General features: G+C 42.6%; 1 protein-coding gene across 4 annotated transcripts in view; it reads left to right on the forward strand.

Annotated features, from left to right (window-relative positions):
- EFCAB6 (EF-hand calcium binding domain 6) overlaps positions 1 to 20,781 on the forward strand; it is a 328,394-nt gene that overhangs the window by 24,536 nt on the left and 283,077 nt on the right. For 2 of the 4 annotated variants that reach the window (XM_011934784.1, XM_011934783.1), the window contains 2 exons: positions 9,448 to 9,593; positions 19,150 to 19,361. The exons of 1 other annotated variant lie outside the window; for it this stretch is intronic. In XM_011934784.1, the coding sequence (XP_011790174.1) occupies positions 9,464 to 9,593; positions 19,150 to 19,361 (342 nt within the window). In that variant the 5' untranslated portion in view covers positions 9,448 to 9,463. The remainder of the gene's footprint in view (positions 1 to 9,447; positions 9,594 to 19,149; positions 19,362 to 20,781) is intronic. One more of the 4 variants, XM_011934786.1, reaches the window with a different exon arrangement.

The following is a 20,781-nucleotide window of genomic DNA, read 5'->3' on the forward strand; positions in this document are numbered from 1 at the left end:
TTTCTCTTTGCCCTGCTACTAGGTTGCCGTCACAAGTGTTCAAACATGCTGCTGATTCTCCTGTCTTGAAGAAATGTCTCCCGAGACGTCATCACACTGTCTCTCAGCTCTACTGTTTCTCCCCCTTACAGCAGAGTTCTTTCCAACTGCTGTCTCTATTTACTGTCGCTTGTTCTCCTCTTCACTGTTCAGGAACTCACTTAGACAAATTCCCCCTGCACTGTTACTATCAGGGTCCTCGGTGGTGCCTATAGGGCTCACTCAAACCGAAGCTCTTATTACGGTGGCATTTGACACTCACCATCAACCCTCCTCCTTAGAACTTATTCTTCTCATGGTTTCTAGGACAGTGGCCTCTGGTCTTTCTCAGTCTCCTTTGCTGGTTCTTCTTCATCTCCTTCAACGGTGAATGTTGGGGGGCCCCAAGTCTCAGCCCTTTGACATTTTCTTTTTTTATACCTACTTTCTTGATGGGATTATCTCATATCATGCCTTTATATACATGATATTTTGGCAATTCCGAAACTTTTTTTTTTTTTGAGACAGAGTCTCACTTCTGTCACCCAGGCTGAAGTGCCGTGGTGTGATCTCGGCTCACTGCAACCTCCACCTGCTGTGTTTAAGCGATCCTCCCACCTCAGCTTCCTGCGTAGCTGGGACTATAGGTGTGCACCACCATACCTGGCTCATTTTTGTATTTTTGTAGTGACAGGGTTTTGCCATATTTCCCAGGCTGGTCTTGAACTCCTGAGCTCAAGCAATCTGCCCACCTTGGCCTCCCAAAGCACTGGGATTCTCAAACTTTTATCTTCAGCCCCAATCTGTCCCCTGAACTCAAACTCATGTATTCAGTGACCTATTTAGTATATCTACCTGGATACCCAACAGGCATCTTAAACTTGAATGTCCAAAATGGAAGTCTTGATCTTCTGTAAACCTGTTCTACCTGCAGTCTTTCCCATCTCAGGTAATGGCCATTCCATCCAACCTTTCTTTTGCATGCTGAATCAAATCTACCAGAGTGTGATGGACTCCTCCTTCAGGATATGGCTGGAATCTGATTACTTCTCAATACTTTTACAAAAACCTCATGGTCTGAGCCACTGTCTTCTCTTGCATGGATTATTGCCATAGACTTTTAATTGTCTTCATTTCCTCCCTTGCACCTGTAAGCCTATTCATGACATACGGCCAGAGGTATTCCTTTAACCCAGAGGCCAGATCATCTCCTCTGCACTAACCCCCTAAAGGCTTCACGTGTCAGATATCACAGTAAGAGCCAAGCCTCACACTGGCCTGCAAGGCTGTCCTTCATCTGGCTGCCTGTTACTTCCTTGTCCTCCTAACTGCATGGTTCCCCTCTTGGTCTCCTTTAGATCTTTGCTTAATGTCTTCTATTCTTCTCTACTCCACTGGTCTCCATAGACCTGATTCACTTGTATGATTAATTTGTTTGTTGTCTGCCTTCCATTTCTACAGTGTAAGATCCACAAGGTCCAAGAGTTTACCTATTTTGTTCATTGATATCTGGACTCCTAGAAAGGAACTAAATAAATATGTGTTGACTGTGTGAACACATACAAAGCTATGTTTTTCACTGTAATTCTGGAAGTTTACCTCTGTAATGATTCAATTCAGTTAAATTAATCCAGCCCAAGAAAGATGTGTGTGGGATTGCTGAGGCTCTAGGGCTCCTATGGTATAAGCCGTCAGGTGGTACTTACCTATAGGACCTGCCACCCGACTGTGGCAAATAAGACAGGTCTCTAGACTGTACAGTGCAAGGCAGAGTGGGTACCTGCCCAGAAAGGGAAAGCAAAGTACTAGCCAATGTGGATTTCTTGCACATTAAAAAAAATTCTTCTTCATTTCTTCAACCCTATAAACTCTGAGATTCTTCAAATTGAGGACTTCAGAAGCATCATCTAGTCTGATTCTGTATACTTGTATAGTGCCATCCACATCCATCTATTTTTGAATATTAAATAACTTTGCGCTTGCATTTAATACATGGAACCTGGTAGGAAAACTGTGTGTGTGTGTGTGTGTGTGTGTGTGTGTGTGTGTGTAGGTTAGCCAACTTAGGAGCCTCAGACAATTATGCTGTAAACTTCCTTGTAGAACTGGAACTTGGCCTTCTTAATTCATTCTTATGTTGAGAGTAGCCAAAAAGGAATGAATCAGACTAAACTTCCCGTTATTTTCTGAAATACTAATAAGCCAAACTCCTCATTGCCACAGACTGGCAGTATCTATGAGTTTAAAATCATGAAAGCATGTAACAGTGTGATGACTGCTGAGCATTAGGCCTGCTGCAGTAGGAGCACAGCCAAGTTAGCTCTGACAGTGGGGGCTTGGGCCTGGCTGATGGTAAGTAGGACATGGCTGTGACTCTCACTGGGATACATCTGGATGTCTTGCTTTTGCCCTGCTTCCTCTAAGGTCTTTGAGTCGTAATCTAAATAACTGTCAAGTAAACATATTGCCTAAGAAATTATTGAAAGGGAACCACCTTTGCCAAAGGTGCCCATGGGAGCAACGTCTCCCTTGGCTCACCCAGTGCCCTGCTGCTGCATCTCTGTCTTCCCCTTCCTCCTCCACCTTCTTCTCTTCCTTCTTTTTTCTAATTGTGATATAATTCATATATCATGTAATTCGCTTCCTTTTAAAGTATATAATTCGGTGTTCTTTTAGTATATTTACTAAGTTGTGCAACTATCACCACTATCTAATCCCAGAACATTTTATCACCTCTAAAAGAAATTCTGTATCCATCAGCAGTCCCATTCCTCCCTTCTTCCAGCTCCTGGCAACCACCAATCTACTTTCTTTTTTTTTTTTTTGCCCCTGCTTCCCCTTCCCCGCTGCCCACTAACCTACTTTCTGTCTCTAGATTTGCCTATTATGGACATTTTATATAAATGGAATGATATAGTATGTGGTTTTGGGGGTTTGCCTTATCATAATGTTTTCAAGGTTGATCCATGTTACTGCATGAATCCAGACTTCATTCCTTTTTATGGCTGAATAATAGTTCACTGAACAGATCTACCACTTTTTGTTTATCCACTCACCCATTGATGGAAGTTTGGGTTGGTTCCACTTCTTGTCTATTGTGAATTATGCTGCTATGAATATTTAAGTACAATTTTTTTTTGGTGGACATGTGTTTTCAGTTCCTTTGGGTATATACCTGGGAGTGAAATTGCTTGGCCATATGGCAACTCTATGTTTAACTTTTTGAGAAATTCTCAAACTCTTTTCCAAAGCATCTGTACCATTTTACATTCCCACCAGTAATATGAGAATTCCAATATCTCTGCAATCTTGCCAATACTTGTTATTCTTTGTTTCTTTTATTATAGCCTTGCTAATGAATGTAAAGTGGTATCTCATTGTGGTTTTGATCTGCATTTCTCTATAACTAGTGATGTTGAGTAGCTTTCCATGTACTTACTGGTCATTTGTATATTTTCCTTGAAGAAATGTCTATTCAAATCCCTTGCCCATTTTTCTGTTGGTTTATTTGTCCCTTATTATTGAGCTGTAAGTGTTCTCAATATATTCTGCATACTAAATTCTTATAAGGTATATGATTGGCAAATAATTTATTCCATTCTGTGGGGTGTCTTATTGCTTTCTTGACAGTATCCTTTGGAGCACAAAAGTTTTAAAGTTTGATGAAGTCCAATTAATCTATTTCTTCTTTAGTTGCCTGTGTTTTTGGTATCATATTTGACATGTCATTGTCTAATCCAAAGTCACAAAGATTTATACCTATGCTTTCTTCTAGGAATTCTGTAGTTTTAGTTCTTACATTTAGGACTTTGATCTATTTTGAGTTAATTTTTGTGTATGGTGTGAGGTAGGGGCCCAACTTCACTTTTTTGTGCCATTTGTTGAAAAGACTACTTTTTTTTCCATTGAATGGTCTTGGCACTCTTGACAAGTATCAATTAATGATAAATGTAAAAGTTTATTTCTGGTCTCTTAATTCTATTCCATTGATCTGTATGTGCATACTTATACCAGAACCACACTGTCTTCACTACTGTTGCTTTCTATTAAGTTTTGAAATCAGGAAGTGTAAATCCTCCAACTTTATTTTTATTTTTCATGATTGTTTTGGCTATTCTGGGTCCCTTGCGTTTGTATGTGAATTTCAATATCAACTTGTCAATTTCTTCAAGAAAGGCAGTTGGAATTTTGGTAAACATTGGGCTGAAACTATAGATCAGTTTGGAGAGTATTGCCATCTTATCCATGAACGTGGGATATCTTTCCATTTATTCAGGTCTACTTCTTTCAACAATATTGTGTAGTTTTTAATGCACAAATATTGTACTTTTTGTTTAATTTATTTCTAAATATTTTATCCTTTTGATGATATTGTAAATAGAATTGTTTCCTTGATTGTATTTTCAGATCGTTCATTGTAGGTATATAGAGATTTAACTGAGTTTCGTATATTGATCTTGTATCCTACAACCTTATTGAACTTGTTTATTAGTTCTAATAGTGTGTGTGTGTGTGTGTGCATGTGTGTGTATCTGTCTGTCTGCCTGTATTCTATATTTACAACAATGTCATTTGAAAATAGAGGTAGGTTTACATCTTAGTCTCCAATATGGATACCTTTTATTTATTTTTCTTGCCTAACTGCTCTGGCTAGAACCTTCAGTATAATGTTTAATAGGAGTAGTGAGAACAGACATTCTTGTCTTCTTTTTGATCTTATGGTGAAAGCTTTTGGTCATTCACCATTAAATATAACATTACCTGTGAGTGTTTTTTGGATGCCCTTTATTAAGTCAATGAAGTTCCCTTCCATTCCTAATTTGTTGAGTGTTTATATTTTTAATCATTAAAGGATATAGGATTTTATGAAATGCTTTTTCTGCACTTAGTGAGATTATCATGTGTTTTTTTTCTTGATTAATAATATGGTCTATTACATTAATTGATTTTTGTTTGGTCAACCTCCCTTGCATTCCTAGCATAAATTTCGCTTGACCATGCTGTCTGATTTTTAAAACTATGTTGCTGGATTCAGTTTGCTAGCCTATTTTTGAGAATTTTGCCTATACTCATAAGGAATATTGGTTTTTAGCTTTTTTTTTTTTTTTTTGATGGAAGCTCACTCTGTCACCCAGGCTGGAATGCAGTGGCGCAATCTCAGCTCGCTGCAAGCTCTGCCTCCTGGGTTTATGCCATTCTCCTGCCTCAGCCTCCTGAGTAGCTGGGACTACAGGCGCCTGCCACCGCGCCTGGCTAATTTTTTTGTATTTTTGGTAGGGACGGGGTTTCACCATGTTAGGCAGGATGGTCTCGATCTCCTGACCTCATGATCTGCCCGTCTTGGCCTCCCAAAGTGCTGAGATTACAGGCGTGAGCTACCACGCCCGGCTGCTTTCTGTTTTTCTAATGTCTTTTCTGGTTTTGGTATCAGGGTAATACTGGCTTCATAGGGTGTGTTGAGAAATGTTTCTTCTTCTGTTTTTCATAAGAATTTGTGAAGCATTCGTTGAATTGTTATTTTCCTTTTCTTGCTTTCTTGCTTTCTTTCTTTCTTTTTCTTTCTTTCTTTTTTTTTTTTTTTTTGAGATGGAGTCCTGCTCTCTCACCCAGACTGGAGTGCAGTGGTGAGATCTCAGCACTTTTTAATATCCACCTCCCAGGTTCAAGTAATTCTTCTGCCTCAGCCTCCTGAGTAGCTGGGATTGCAAGCATGCGCCACTATGCCTGGCTAATTTTTGTATTTTTAGTAGAAACGGGGTTTTGCCATATTGGCTACGCTGGTCTTGAACTTTTGACGTCAGGTGATCCACCCACCTTGGCCTCCGAAAGTGCTGGGATGACAGGTGTGAGCCACTATGCCCAGCCTTGAATTTTTCTTTAAATGTTTGGTAGAATTTGCTGGTGAACTCATCTGGTCCTGGTTCTGGATTTCTTTTGCAGGAAGTTTTTTGGTTATTAATTCAATCTTTTTGTCATAATTCTATCTAGATTTCTGTTTTTTCTTTAGTCAGATTTAGTATCTTGCGTCTTCCTAAGAATATTTCCATTGTATCTAGGTTACCTAATTTGTTAGCATACAATTGTGTATAGTATTCCATTATAATCATTTTTATTTCTGTAAGGTTAATAGTAATGTCTCCTTTCATCACTGATTTTAATAATTTGAGTGTTTTCTCATTGTTTTTGGCCAGTCTAGCTAAAAATTTGTCAATTTTGATAATCTTTTAAAGTAACTATCTTTGGTTAGTTTTGTCTGGTTTTCTATTCTTGATTTCATTTACTTCTGCTCTAATCTTTATTGTTTTCTTCATTCTACTAACTTTGGCTTTAGTTTACTCATTTTTCTAGTTTCTTAAGGAATAAACTTAGGTTAGTAATTTGAGATTTTCTTCTTTTTAAAATATAGGCATTAGCATCTATAAATTTTCATCTAAGCACTGTTTTAGCTGAATCCTATAAGTTTTTATATGTTATGCCTTCATTTTCATCCATCTAAAAGTATTTGCTAATTTCTCTTTTGATCTTTTTTGACTCATTGGTTATTTAGGAGTGTGTCGTTTAATTTCCACATATTTGTGAATTATTCAATTTCTATTTTCATTCTGTATAGTTGGAGATTATACTCTGATAATTTCAATCCTTTTAAATGTATTGAGGCTTGTTTTATGCGCTAACATATGGTTTATACTGGAGAATGATCCATGTGTGCTGAGAAGAATGATATTCTACTGTTGTTGGTTGGATGTGTTCTTTAGTTGTCTGTGAGGTCTAGTTGGTTTGTGGTGGTATTCAGATCTTCTATGTCTTGTTGATCTTCTGTCTAGTTATTCTACCCATTATTAAATGTGGATATTGAGGTTTCTAACTATAATTATTGAAGTATCCATTTTCCAATTTAGTTAGTTTTTGCTTCACGTATATTGGGGCTCTTGTTAGGTGCATATATGTTTATTTTTCCTTCACTTGCTCTTTCTCAAATGCTCTTCCATTTTTTAATATAGATCTGAGTTTCTGACATGTATCTTTCTTTCATTTTCTTTTATTTCTTTCTTTTTTAAAAAATTTATTTAGAGACAGGGTCTCAGTCTGTCACCCAGGCTAGAGTACAGTGGCATGATAATAGCTCACTGTAACCTCAAATGCCTGGGCTCAGTGATTCTACCATGTGAACCTCCCAAGTAGCTAGGACTATAGGTGCATGCCACCATGCCTGGCATATATATATATATACACACATACATACATCTTTTTTTTTGGTAGAGACAGAGTCTTGATGTGTTGCCCGGGGTGGTCTTGATCTCCTGGCCTCAAGCAATTCTCTTGCCTCAGCCTCTCAAAGCACTGAGATTACAGGCATGAGCCACTGTACCTGGCCTTTCCTTTTTTCTGAAGAATTCCTTTTAACATTTCTTGAAAGTAAGTTTGCTGGCAACAAATTCTCTCAATTTTTGTTTGCTCAAGAAAGTCTTTATTTCTCATTCACTTTTGAAGAGTAATTTCATTGAGTTTGGAATTCTAGGTTGGTGGGGTTTTTATTTCAATAGATTAAATATTTCACTCTACTCTGTTTTTTCTTGCATAGTTTCTGAAAATAAGTATGGACCACACTTTCTCGTTTCTTTGCACGTCTCATAAATGTTTGTTGAAAACTGGACATTTTATTTATTTATTTATTTATTTATTTATTTATTTTGAGACAGAGTCTTGCTGTGTTGCCCAGGCTGGAGTGCAGTGGTGTAATCACAGCTCACTGCAGCCTCAACCTCTCAGGCTAAACTGCTCTTCCCATCTCAGCCTCCTGGTGGCTGAGACCATGGGTGCATGCCAGCATGCCTGGTCAATTTTCTTTATTTTAATTTTTTTTGTAGAGACAGAGTCTCAGTATGTTGCCCAGGCTGGTCTTGAACTTCTGGGCTCGAGTCTTGAACTTCCTGCCTCAGCCGTCCAAAATGCTGGGATTACAGGGATGAGCCATCATGCTAGGCCCATGACATTTTAAATAATATAATGTAGTAGTTGTGGAAATCATATTCACATCCATTTCCATGTTTTGTTGTTGTTACTGCTTGTTGTTCATTTGTTTATTGAGTTTTCTAAACTTTATAAAGTCTGTATTCTTTGTTATATATGGCCGCTAGAGTCTGATTGGTTAGCTTAGTGGTCAGCTCATGCTTGGATAGAGATTTCCTTAAATGCCTGGAAACAGTAACTCCCGATTTTTGCTGAGGGGCTTTTTGTATTGGAGCATTCCTTCAACACTTAGCTGGGCCGTTTATAACTTTGTCTCAGCCTTCATTTCCTGCTTGTGCAGAGTTTGAAGGTCAGTTGGAGGTGAGAGGTTAGGTCCTTCTCAGGTCTTTCCTGAGCACGCAGCTCTCCCTGGGAATAGTTATAGCTCTGTGCACTGAGTGACTTCCTAGATTCCCAAGAATATGTGGGCGCTTTTTCAAGTCCCTATTGATATCTCATTCCCCAGCTTTTCTCTTGAACCTTTTCGGTTGCCTATTATTTGCCCCGTTACCCACCTATTCAGGTTGCCATGATTTTAAACAACAATTGCCTCTGATTTCTTCTAACAAATGCCTCTTCATGATAGGCTATGTTCACTGAGTGAGCTCTGAGTTCAAATAAAGACAGCCTTGGGAGAAGGATCTTTCAGGGAAACATCAGGTCAAATAATGGTAATTTCCTGGTAAGGAGGCTTTGACAGAGCTCCCGCCCTGTTCTGTCCACTCCGGTGACTGGCAGCCTGCTGTGTTTTCCCTGTGATTGCAGGCTCATGGTTTTCAAGGCTACATCAGAGCTGGTGGGGCAGGAGAAGGCAGGTGAGGGGGAATGGGAATGAGGCAAGTTAAAATGCCACAAGGCATGTTCTTCATATACAGATTCAGTCATTTTGGGAGAATAAATGCTCCCCAGATTGCTGTAAGCCTTTGTTAATTTACAGAGTTCTGAAAAAAATTGATTTCGACAATTTTTCCTGGTGTCCTCATTGATTTCATGGAGGAGAGGATTTTCAGAGGTTCTTACTCCACCAGTTTCGTTCCTGTCATCCCAGCTTTGCCTCTGACTGCATGTTGAATTTATACTGGGGCACTTCAAAAAAGCTCAGAAAATCCAAACTTTCTTCCCCTTACTGCCTACCAAAGAAGTGAGTCAGTGATAGTCAAGATGTAGGTGGATTTTTCTATCCAAAATCTCTTTATTTTGCCGTTTTGAAGTTTACTGGATATGCTAAAAACAAGGAGTCCACAATGATGATTTTTATGTTCACTTTAAGAATAGTCTGAAACATCGGCAGAGCAGATTATGACTAGCATCATTTTAACACTCTCCAGCTGTCCTTTCAGAAGAGGAAAAGATAGGAAATTGGCCACATTTGGAATGGATGCTTTAAGGTAACGTAATCTGTTTTCTTTTATATCACAGGGATTTAACGTGCAAAATGGCGATTATACCGGACTGGCTTAGGTCGCATCCTCACATGCGAAAATTTACACATTCAAGACCCCATTCTTCACCATGTAGAGTATATTCAAGGAATGGTTCCCCAAATATGTTCAGATCTTCTTCAAGTGAGTATTCATGAGCACATGAGAACACTAGCTGTAGACATCACTTATGTGTATTTAATATGTACCAAGCTTAGTTCAAAGGATTCACAGGACACTTAATCTTCACAATAACTCTATCAATTAGGCTCTCTTTTTATCCCTATTTTCTATATGGGGAAATTGGGACACAGATTGATTAAACTATTTGCCCAAAAGTTACAAGTTTTTAAGTGGTATGTGAGGATTTGAACCCAGGGCATGTGATTCCAGAATTCAGTGGCTTATATATGTAAAAACTCAATCAGTAAATTAGTAGACTTAATTTTTTTAGCAGTTTTAGGTGTACAGAAAAATTGAGTAGAAAACACAGGAAGTTCCCATACACCCCCTCACTCCTACCCCCAGTTTCCCCATAATTAACATCTCATATTAGTGTGGTACATTTGTTACAACTGATGAACCCATACTGATAACATTATTATTGCTAAAGTTCAGAGTTTACCTGAGGGGTCACTCTTGATGCTGTAGATTGTATTAGTTTTAGACAAATGTATAAAATGCTATGTATTGACCAGGCACGGTGGCTCATGCCTGTTAATCCCAGCACTTCGGGAGGTTGAGGCAGGAGGATTGCTTGAGCCCAGGGGTTCCAGACCAAACTGGGTAACATAGTAAGACCTTGTCTCTACTAGAAATAAATACAAACAAATACATAATGGTACATGCCTAGAGTCCCAGCTACTTGGGAGGCTGAGGTGGGAGGATGGCTTGAGCCCTGGAGGTCAAGGCTTCAGTGAGTCATGATTGTGCCACAGCACTCCAGCCTGGGTGACAGAGTAAGACGCTGTCTCAATAAATAAATAAATAAATACATACATACATAGACATCTTGGTTGCCTCCTTGTTTGGCAATTATAAGTGAAGCTGCCGTAAGCATTCGTGTACTGGTTTTTATGTGGACATAGGTTTTCAACTCATCTGGAGTTCTTACTAGTTTTAAAGGCAACAGAATTTGACGTTATTATTTTCCAAAAACATAAGTCCTTCAATTTCATGTATTAGTTCCTTCATTTACTCATTCATTTATTCACAAACATTTTTGGAGCCATAATATGTGACAGGCACTGTAATAGGTGCTGAGAATAAAGAGATGGACCTGAGAGAAGGCCTGCCCTAGACAAGCTCACAGTCTAGACAGGGAGATAAAGAATTCAAGTAGCGTGAGCCAAATACCATAAGATGCACTTACAAAGCACTGTGTGAACACAGCCTGAGGAGGAATCAGCGGGGCTCAGAGGGGCCGCTGCGAAAGAAGAAGTTGGGTTTATGAAAGAAGTTACGGTTCGCCTTGTAATTGGGCGAAGCCATCCTAGTCATGCTGGACACTCCGGCTTCCTTGCAGCTGGCAGGACCTGAACCACCTGGTCCCATGTATCTGCCAGGGAGCCTGCGAAATAGACTTCGTTTCCAACAACCATGTGTCTACCCAAACTCAGGGGTCTGTTTCTAAGGAGAAAGAGGAGAGTGGATGTCAGGGATTCGTTTAGCAGTTTTTGACATCAAAATACATCATCAGCAATAAATGCATTCCAGTTCAACAGCTTCATGTCTACAACATAATTCAGATATATATTTATTTAACTAACCTTCTGATCATACAAAGAAGACTAGAGTGAGGTGGGATGACTGGGTTAAAAGCTTTTCCTACTCTTTTTTTTTTTTTTTTTCCTGAGACAGAGTCTTACTCTGTCATCCAGGCTGGAGTGCAAGGGCATGATCTTGGCTCACTGCAACCTCTGCCTCCTGGGTTCAAGTGATTCTCATGCCTCAGCCTCCTGAGTAGCTGGGATCACAGGCACACACCACCACACCTGGCTGAGTTTTGTATTTTTAGTAGAGACAGGATTTCACTATGTTGGCCAGGCTGGTCTCAAACTCCTGGCCTCAAGTGATCCATCCCCCTCGGCCTCCCAAAATGCCGGGATTATGGACATGAGCCAGTGCATCCAGGCTGTTCCTACTCTTAAGCTTCCTAGTGAGTACCACCAGGTTACCCTTCAGGAAGCTTGCACCTTAGCACATTCCCACTCATGACACTTATAAGTGCTCATTTCTAAGTATCCTAACACAGATTATCTTTTAAGATCTTGCCCATTAGATATGGAAAAATAACATTCCATTGTGAATTTAATATGCATTTCCTCAATAGTAAGGTAAACTTTTATTCTCAAGTTTACCAGGCTTATGCCTTTTGCTTTTGTGAGTTGCCTGTTCATATCCTTTGCCTGTTTACCTAGTTTGGGTTGGTCTTTTTTAGTGACTAGTATGAGCTCTCTTTGTATTAAAAATGTGAACCTTCTATCTGCCTTAGTGCCACAGGTATTTTTCTTTTTTGTCATTTGCTAGTGCACTGGAGTGGTTTTTTTTTTTTACCTTTTTTTCTTGTTGTTTTTTTGAGACAGAGTCTCGCCCTGTTGCCCAGGCTGGAGTGCAGTGGTGTGATCTCGGCTCACTGCAGCTTCTGCCTCCTGGGTTCAAATGATTCTCCTGCCTCAGCCTCCTGAGTAACTGGGACTACAGGCACGCGCCACCATGCCCAGCTAATTTTTGTGTTTTTAGTAGAGATGGTGTTTCACCATGTTGGCCAGGATGGTCCCGATCTCTTGACCTCGTGATCTGCCCACCTCGGCCTCCCAAAGTGCTGGGATTACAGGTGTGAGCCACCATGCCTGGCGTTTTTTTACTTTTTAAAAATTAAAGTTATATTTGCCTCCCAGCACCACTTTCCTCTACAAGAGGGTGTCATCAACAGTTGAGCTGGTCTCTTTTTCATGCATGCACAACATATAACTGTAAATATATACTTGTATAACTCATACATCAAATAAGCAAATAAATATTAGACACCCTGTTTCCTTTTGAAGTGTTTTTATCTTTGTGTTTCAGGTTGAATAATTTCTATAGACCTGAGTTCATATTCACAAGTTCTTTTTTCTAGCATGTACACTCTGCTACTAAGCAAAACAAGTGAATTCTTAACTTCTGATATTGTATTTTTAATTTTTAGATTTTTTTCATGTGCTCTTTAAAAATACTTTCCATTTCTCTGCTGAAATTCCCTATATGTTCACTATGTTCTCAGCTTTTCCCTTTCATCTTGCTAACATGTCTCCCATTCTCAGTTTGAAAACCTGGTCATTTCTGCATTTGTTCTCCCTGTGAGTATTCTTCTGATGACTGTTTTTACCTTGATTAGGTTACCTTTTCTTCTTCACTTGTCTTGCAATTAAAAAAAAAATGTAATGCCAGATATTTGTGTTAAAAACAGTAGAGTCAGAAGTCAATAATATTTACCACCAGAAAAGACAAGCCTCTTCTTCTCTCAGGCTTCTGGCGAGGTGAGCTCAGTTTAATCTCTCAGGTGAGCTGTGTCTTGACTTTGTTGCAGTTTTAGTTAAGTTTGGATTTCCCCTGGTTTCATATGCTTGCCTTCAACAGGTCTTTGAGGTGTGAGCACTGGTGAGACTCCACAGATCTCTCTGCTTTATAGCCCAGCCACCAGCTTTGCATATGGCGGGAAGATCTCTCTCTGCTTTACCACCTACCTGCCATTTTGGGGGGATTTCTTGGGAGGTCTCTTTGTTCCCCAGCTCTGCCATGGCTTTCTGCACCTGGGAACATCTCTGTCCACCCTGTGGCCCTGACTTTAACCTGCAGTGGGCCACTGACACTTAGTGAAGGGCCCATATGCTTTGGAGGGTTCACCTGAGTTCTTGTTCCCTGTATTCAGCCTTTGGTAAACAGCTGCCCTGGACTTGTGCAAAACCCTGTGTGCCATGCTAGGGTGGATCACTCAGCTCTCCTGTAGCCCCAGCCTTTGGTGCAGTGCTACTTATGTGCACTGGGGGAAGTCCCAAGAGGGTGAGCGCAGACCTGCTCTGTGACCAAGGCCCCTGGGAATCTCATCCGTCAGCCTCATGTGGCTGCTAATTACTGGGTTGTTTTCTTCCTCCCCTGTCTGTAATGAATTTGCGTTTTACCCACTGTGCCACAGGGCTGGAAGGAGTTATTCTTTTTTCTCTGATGAGTGGCTTGTCCTTTCCTGAATTGTAGTTTCTTTCCATCCTCAGATCTCTGGTGGGTTTTAAAACTATATATATATTTTAGCTTATCCTACTTGTTCTCATTGTTAGGGTGACAATGACAGTCTGTTGTGACTTTCTGTATCCTAAGCGGATGTAGAAAATTTTGTCAAATTGCCCTCCAGAAAGATTATATCAATTTGTACTCCCACCAGCAGGTTATGCAAGCTTGGTTACTGCTTTCATTTTCATCCTCAGATGTTGCATTAGGTACATGGAATAAAAAGTTTTCTTTCACGTATTTTAAAATAGTCTCAAATCAATATTTTCTGATTCTTTTAAATTACAATTATTGATTGCAATGGTGGGGCTTCTAAGAAAGCAACTAAAAATATATATGAGAAGTCCAAGAGAAGATTTCAAGATGGAGGTGTACATTAACAAGAGGGATCCCCCTCTGACACTGGGGGCAGGAGGAGGATGTTCGGGCTGGTGAGCAGAGGGAGAAAGAGTGCTCACCGGCTGATTCTGAATCACACAGCTGCTGTGTGTGAATCAGCTGCTTCTGAGATTCTGAGTGACAGCCAGAAATGGAAGGGAAGCCTGAGTGCTTCCTGCATTTCTGAGTGTTCTTGGAACTCTTGTGGGAGGGTTAAATTCCTTCTTCCCCCTCAGGGCTCTATGCTCATTCCTCCGTTCCTTGTCTGCCCTCTCTTCTGTGACTCATCTGGCTCCATGTCCTGAAATGCCACCTGTAACCAAAATGATAGCGCCATCCTCACTTCCCCACTAAGCTCCCGATCGTATATCCAGTTGCCTCGCTGAGCTTTCTGTGTGTACCACATCTAAGGGACATCTCAGACCTGAACTGGCTAAATGGGTCTCTCGACTCCGCCGTGTTCTCCATCTCAGCAATGACACTGTCATTTATCTCGTTCCTCATGTCCAGCACCAAGGGATTATCCTTGATTTCTCTATTTTCTTTAACAGCCCCCACGCACCTCCTTAGCCAATCCATCAGCAAAAACCTTGTCAGCTACAGAACGGATAGATCATGTCTCCTGTCTGTCTACTTTTTGTCTACGTTCAGGGCTACCACCTGGTTCAGGCTGCAGTTACCTCCTAGACCTTGGAGCAGCCTCCTTTCTGGTCTCCCTTCCTCATTTTTTGCCTCCTGTAATCCATCCTTTACGTAGCAGCCAGAACACGTGTTTAAAACCCCACACAGGCTGTATTAGATAACATTGCTTCCCTGCCGAAACTCTCCTGAGCCTTTCCATTGCACTTTGAAGAAAACACCATCCTTTCTGCAGGTGCCTGAAGCCTGTGTGGACTGGCGCTCTCCTCCTCCGGCCTGAGCTCTCACTGTTCTCCTTCCTACCTGCTGTGTGCCACACTCTGTCCACTCCGGCCTTTTTCTTTCCTGGACGTATCAAGCTCCTTCTTGCTCAGGGGTTCTTTACTGGTTGCTATGGTTTCCCTGTTGAAGACATTCTTACTTCAGCTTCTTGACTGGGTGGCTCATTTTTATCCTTCTGGGTTTCAGCTTCTGAACCCACTTTGGAGCGGACTTCCTTGACCATCCTCTCTAAAGCAGCCCCCGGCTGTACTCTGCCTCACTGTTTTGTCTTTCCGTCTTCATTGCACGCATCACTGTGCACCATGACCCTATCGTTTGTTTATTTATTTATTGGTTTCTTGTCTGTCGTCTCACCTCCAGATTGTAAGCTGTACCTGTCTTACTCACTGCAGTACCCTCAGGGCTGAAAACAGTGGTTGAAATATGATAGTTGTTGAAACATGACATTTTTTGAATGGATGAATTCCACTTCCTTACAAGTCAGTGTTTCCCACAGCCCCTTCTCCTCTTCCCATTGGGCCTGTTTCCCTGTGGCCTCCATGCAGGTGGTTCCCACACTTCCATCTCCACTCCAGCCTCTCTGATCTCCAGAGTATGTATTCAACTTTCAGATGGACATCCCGCTTACATATTCCAGGCTGAACTTGTTTGCTTTCCATAAGCCTTTTCCCCTTCTGCTCAAGGTATCTATTGCTGTGTGCAAATGCCCTAAACATTGTGACTCGAAATAGCGAGAGTCATTTATTTCGCTCACAGATCCGCAGTTTGGGCAGGTCAACTTGTCTCTGCTCCATGCAGTCCAGCCAGGGAGGTGCAGAGGCTGGCTGACTTCACACTGGGGGCCAGAGTCCTCGAATGGCTAGCAGTTGACACAGCTGTTGCCTGGAACCTCAGCTAAGGCTGTTTCCCAGAACTCCTATATGTGGCCTGTCAGGGTGGCGCCTTGGCCTCCTCACAGCCAAGTGGTGACTGTGTGTGAGCATCTAAAGAGGACCAGGCATGGCCGGGCATGGTAACTCACACCTGTAATCCTAGCACTTTGGGAAGTCGAGGCAGGTGGATCACCTGAGGTTGGAGACCAGCCTGGCCAACATGGTGAAACCCCATCTCTACTGAAAAATACAAAAATTATCCAGGCATGGTGGCAGGTGCCTGTAGTCCCAGCTATTTGGGAGGCTGAGGCAGGAGAACTGCCTGGACCCAGGAGGCGGAGCTTGCAGTGAGCCAAGATTGCACCACTGCACTCCAGCCTGGGAGACAGCAAGACTCCATCTCAGTAAATAAATAAATAGTACCAGGCAGAGGCCTTAGCAGCTTGCGTGACCTCATCTTGGAGATCACACATGTCATGTATCATACTAATAGATGTCCGTTCTGCCATAGTCATGGGCCCACCAGATTCAAGCGGGGAGTGTATGCCCACTTTTGCAGGGAGGAGTGTTAACATGACATTGTGTTGGGAGATCTTGCCGGTCCCATCTTGGAAAATACCATCTGTTGCATCTTCCCTCTTCCTTTTCTAAGTAAAGTGTGCTTCCCCTGCCTAGCCACCCAGGCCAGACGCAGGTGTTCCATCCTCTCTGTCCCTCACCTAGCCAATCAGAGGAGTCTGTAGACCTCCCCGCTTGACCTTTCTTTCATTCATGCCAACTCTTTTTGCTCTGTGGCCATCACGCTAGTACGGAGCTGTGTCACTCCTCTCCTGAGCAGTTGTAGTCACCCAGCCTGTCTCCACCCCATTGCTCTCCTTCCCTTTCGGTTCCTCCTCCACGTGGTACCAGGGGCAAGGTGAAGAATGAAAATAGGGTTATGTTGTTCTTTTGATGACAGTCCCACTGTGCCATTTCATAACCCCAGAACACGAAGCCCAAGGACAGGCCCTGCTGACTTTTCCCGTCCCATCTCTTGACTGATGTGCCTCTGCTTGTCCCCACCCCCATCCTCCTTTTGCCCAGGCAATGCCATGCCCCACAGCAGCCCCACTTCCAGCTCTGTTCCCTCAGGATCACCAAGTTGCTTTCCACTGAGAAGGCTTTCCTGTCACCTTCCATCCTGTCACCCGAAACCAGCCATCCTCTGTTTAGGTCTCCTGTGCTCCCTGCAGATACCTAATGCCTGCCTCCACACCGGACCACCGCATCCCAGTTACAGAATCACCTCCCTCCTGGAGACTGTGGGCATTAGGAGCGAGAGTCTCCCCAGCCCCTGGCATAGGCCCTGCATGCGCTGGGCCCTCAGTGGGGGTCAGGGGAGAATCTCCCATGGCAGCGCAGTTCCTCTGTGGGGTGGAAGTGCCCCCAGAGCCCGCTGTGCTGTGGCTCCTGGGGTTAGGGCCTGCAGTCGATCTCCATGGCGGTGTCGCTCTGGGGTGCCTGCACGTTCTCTCTTGTATCCCCTCAAGCAGAAGACAGCCCAGCCCACCCTACAGCTCTGAGGAAATCCCCGCCTCTGCCCTCTGGGTGGGTTCAACTTGGTGTACTGAGATCTCTGGAGTCTTTCACCTGCCCAGGTCACCCCAAGACTAAAGCTATCACTGTGCTTATGCCAGAAATGTGCAATAGCTTGATAAGAAATTTTCATTCAAAGGGAAAGAAGTAGCATCCTCCCTCCCTAGCTACTGCTTGTGAATATTATTATAAAGGATGAGGCAATGTTAAAGCCTTTTAACATACATCTGGGATTTACTATTAAGAAAGAGCTCCTAAATAAACTGTGGCTACCAAGTTTATCTCATAAATAAGTAGGCGGGATTTACCAACTACCATTATTCTTGGTCTCCTCTTTCCCTAGTCAGTTATAAAATATCAAATTGAACAACTATGCCTTCATGCATATGGTATGGATTAGAACCATAAGTTAGTTTGTACTCACTGTATTTACTTATGTAATTTCCTACCTATTGTTCCTCTGGTTGTTTTTGTCCTGGATGGGGGAAGGAGGCCTCTGGTGTGTCACCTCTCCTTTGCTGACACAGGGGGCTCTGGGACCTAAAACATCATCAAGACATTTTTCCTTTCCTTCCAAAAAGTTCAAACCCCAAAAGCTTAGTTAGACCACTTGGAACATTTTTCTTTTTTTTCTGAGACAGAGTTCACTCTTCTTGCCCAGGCTGGAGTGCAATGGAGCAATCCCAGCTCACGGCAACCTCCGCCTCCCGGGTTCAAGCCATTCTCCTCCCTCAGCCTCCCGAGTAGCTGGGATTACAGGCGTGCACCACCACACCCAGCTAATTTTGTATTTTTAGTAGAGACAGGGTTTTACCATGTTGGCCAGGCTGGTCTCAAACTCCCAACCTCAGGTGATCCGCCCGCCTCGGCCTCCCAAAGTGCTGGGATCACAGGTGTGAGCTGCCGCGCGCAGCCCTCAAAACATTTTTATATCTGCATTTCAGCATCCATCTCTTCTTTGTCTTTGAAAGGGAAATGGTCTGGGTTTAAGAATTACATGTGGCCGGGCGCGGTGGCTCAAGCCTGTAATCCCAGCACTTTGGGAGGCCGAGACGGGCGGATCACGAGGTCAGGAGATCGAGACCATCCTGGCTAACACGGTGAAACCCCGTCTCTACTAAAAAAATACAAAAAAACTAGCCAGGCGAGGTGGCGGGTGCCTGTAGTCCCAGCTACTCCGGAGGCTGAGGCAGGAGAATGGCGTAAACCCGAAAGGCGGAGCTTGCAGTGAGCTGAGATCCGGCCACTGCACTCCAGTCCGGGCGACAGAGCGAGACTCCGCCTCAAAAAAAAAAAAAAAAAAGAATTACATGTTTTCCCTTCAGAAATTGGCAAGGGGATGAAAGGTGAATATGATATTTTAAAGATTTATTTGAATGATATTAACTAAGTTTTCTTTCAATATCCGTGTTTTTCACTTGTGCTGACCTATGTCCTCTATAGGGAAGATTCTCTTTTTTTTTCTTACTAATGTCATTACTATTATTCAATATTGGCCAAATTTCAGAACTGAAAGATGATTGTAGATTTTTCACTTCAAGACATCTAATGGGTGATGCATTTAAACCCAGATATGGTGGGAGAAATACCATCTAACAAGTTTGCTTGGTTCTTTCAACAGTTCAAGAGTTTTTGTTTAGTATCTCGGCTTTAAACATGTTTAATAAATAGCTGTATCTCTTTTATAGCCACTGCTGTTGCAAATCCAACACTGTCCTCCTTAGATGTTAAACGGATTTTATTTCAAAAAATTACCGACAGAGGGGATGAGTTGCAAAAAGCCTTTCAGCTGCTGGATACTGGTCAGAACCTGACTGTGTCAAAAAGTGAACTGAGAAGAATCATCACAGACTTCCTGATGCCGCTCACGCGAGAACAGTTTCAGGACGTGTTGGCTCAGGTGCTGTATGTTGTACCTACTTAGAATCACTCAATTCCAGACAAGCTGAGGTAGATCAGGGGAGCAGGTAACCTATCCTGCCTTTCCCACCACTGTTACCACTGAGCAGTTGAAGTTTTGTTTATTTTTCATAATTCACTTACTAAGGCTGATGTAGATGATCACGATCGACAGATACTCACTCATGTTTTGCATGTCGCGCCGCTCCAGCCAGTTTCTTTTCATTTCTTTTTCTTCCTTTTCTTTTCTTTTCTTTGTTTTTTTTTTATTTTGAGACAGAGTTTCACTCTTCTTGCCCAGGCTGGAGTGCAATGGCGCTGGCTCACCGTAACCCACGTCTCCCAGGTTCAAGCAATTCTCCTGCCTCAGCCTCCCGAGTAGCTGGGATTACAGGCGTGGGCCACCATGCCTGGCTCATTATGTGTTTTTAGTAGAGATGGGGGTTTCACCATGTTGCCAGGCTGGTCTCGAACTCCTGACCTCAGGTGATATGCCCGCCTTGGCCTCCCAAAGTGCTGGGATTACAGGTGTGAGCCACTGCACCCGGCCTTCTTTTCATTTCTTTTAAGGGTCCATATACATGTTTTGGGTCAAATTCTATTTTGGAACTTAGTATTTTGGCAATTTTTCCCTTCATCAAATAGTTACGGAGCATTGGCTATATGCTAGAGCCAATGCTAGACACTGCGGTGCAGATAAATCAGACTCAGGCCCTGCCCTTAAGGAGCTCCCAGCCCAGCGAGACACTTACGGAGTGTTGGCAAGTGCTGGGAGAGGGGCCACGACAGGGTGGCTGGGAGTTACAGGAGGGAGAGCTATCTGAAAATGAGGAGAGGAAGTCCAGAGGCTTTCTGGAGGAGGGGTATTTAACTTAGTTTTGACCGAGGAGTGGGTATTCTCGAGATGAGAGGGGAAGGAAAGGTCATTATAGCAGAGGAGACAGCCTGTGTGAAAGCTCAGATGCCCGCATCCGCCTGCCAGGCTTACTCAGGGACCTGGGTAGTTCTGTGATTTCTATCGGAAGTGAAGGGATATGGGTCATGTTGTGGCCAGAGGGGCCAATTCGGAAAAGTACTTAGTAAAACAGTTCGAACTTTATCCTAGAGGCTGTAGGGAGCCGGTGAAGGGTTTGCAGAAGGGGTCATGCAGTTACGTGGGGAGGGAAGCGGGGGGTGAAGGCCCCCGGCCACCTGGTGGTGTGCCACACCAGGGGGATGAAAGGAGTAAAAATTTGTGGACTGTGTCCTTGGGGCCCTTAAAAATAATACAAAATGCAGTAGGACTCAAACCCTTTCAAAATAAGTCTGTAATGATCAAAAGTAGAAAATTTGGGCTAGAATATCATTAGTATTCCATTTAACCCAGTAACTAAATTTGTACACACACGCATGCATGCACACACACAGACAAGTATATATAT

Source organism: Colobus angolensis, unplaced genomic scaffold (assembly GCF_000951035.1).
Source record: "Colobus angolensis palliatus isolate OR3802 unplaced genomic scaffold, Cang.pa_1.0 Scaffold138, whole genome shotgun sequence".
Taxonomy (NCBI): domain Eukaryota; kingdom Metazoa; phylum Chordata; class Mammalia; order Primates; family Cercopithecidae; genus Colobus; species Colobus angolensis.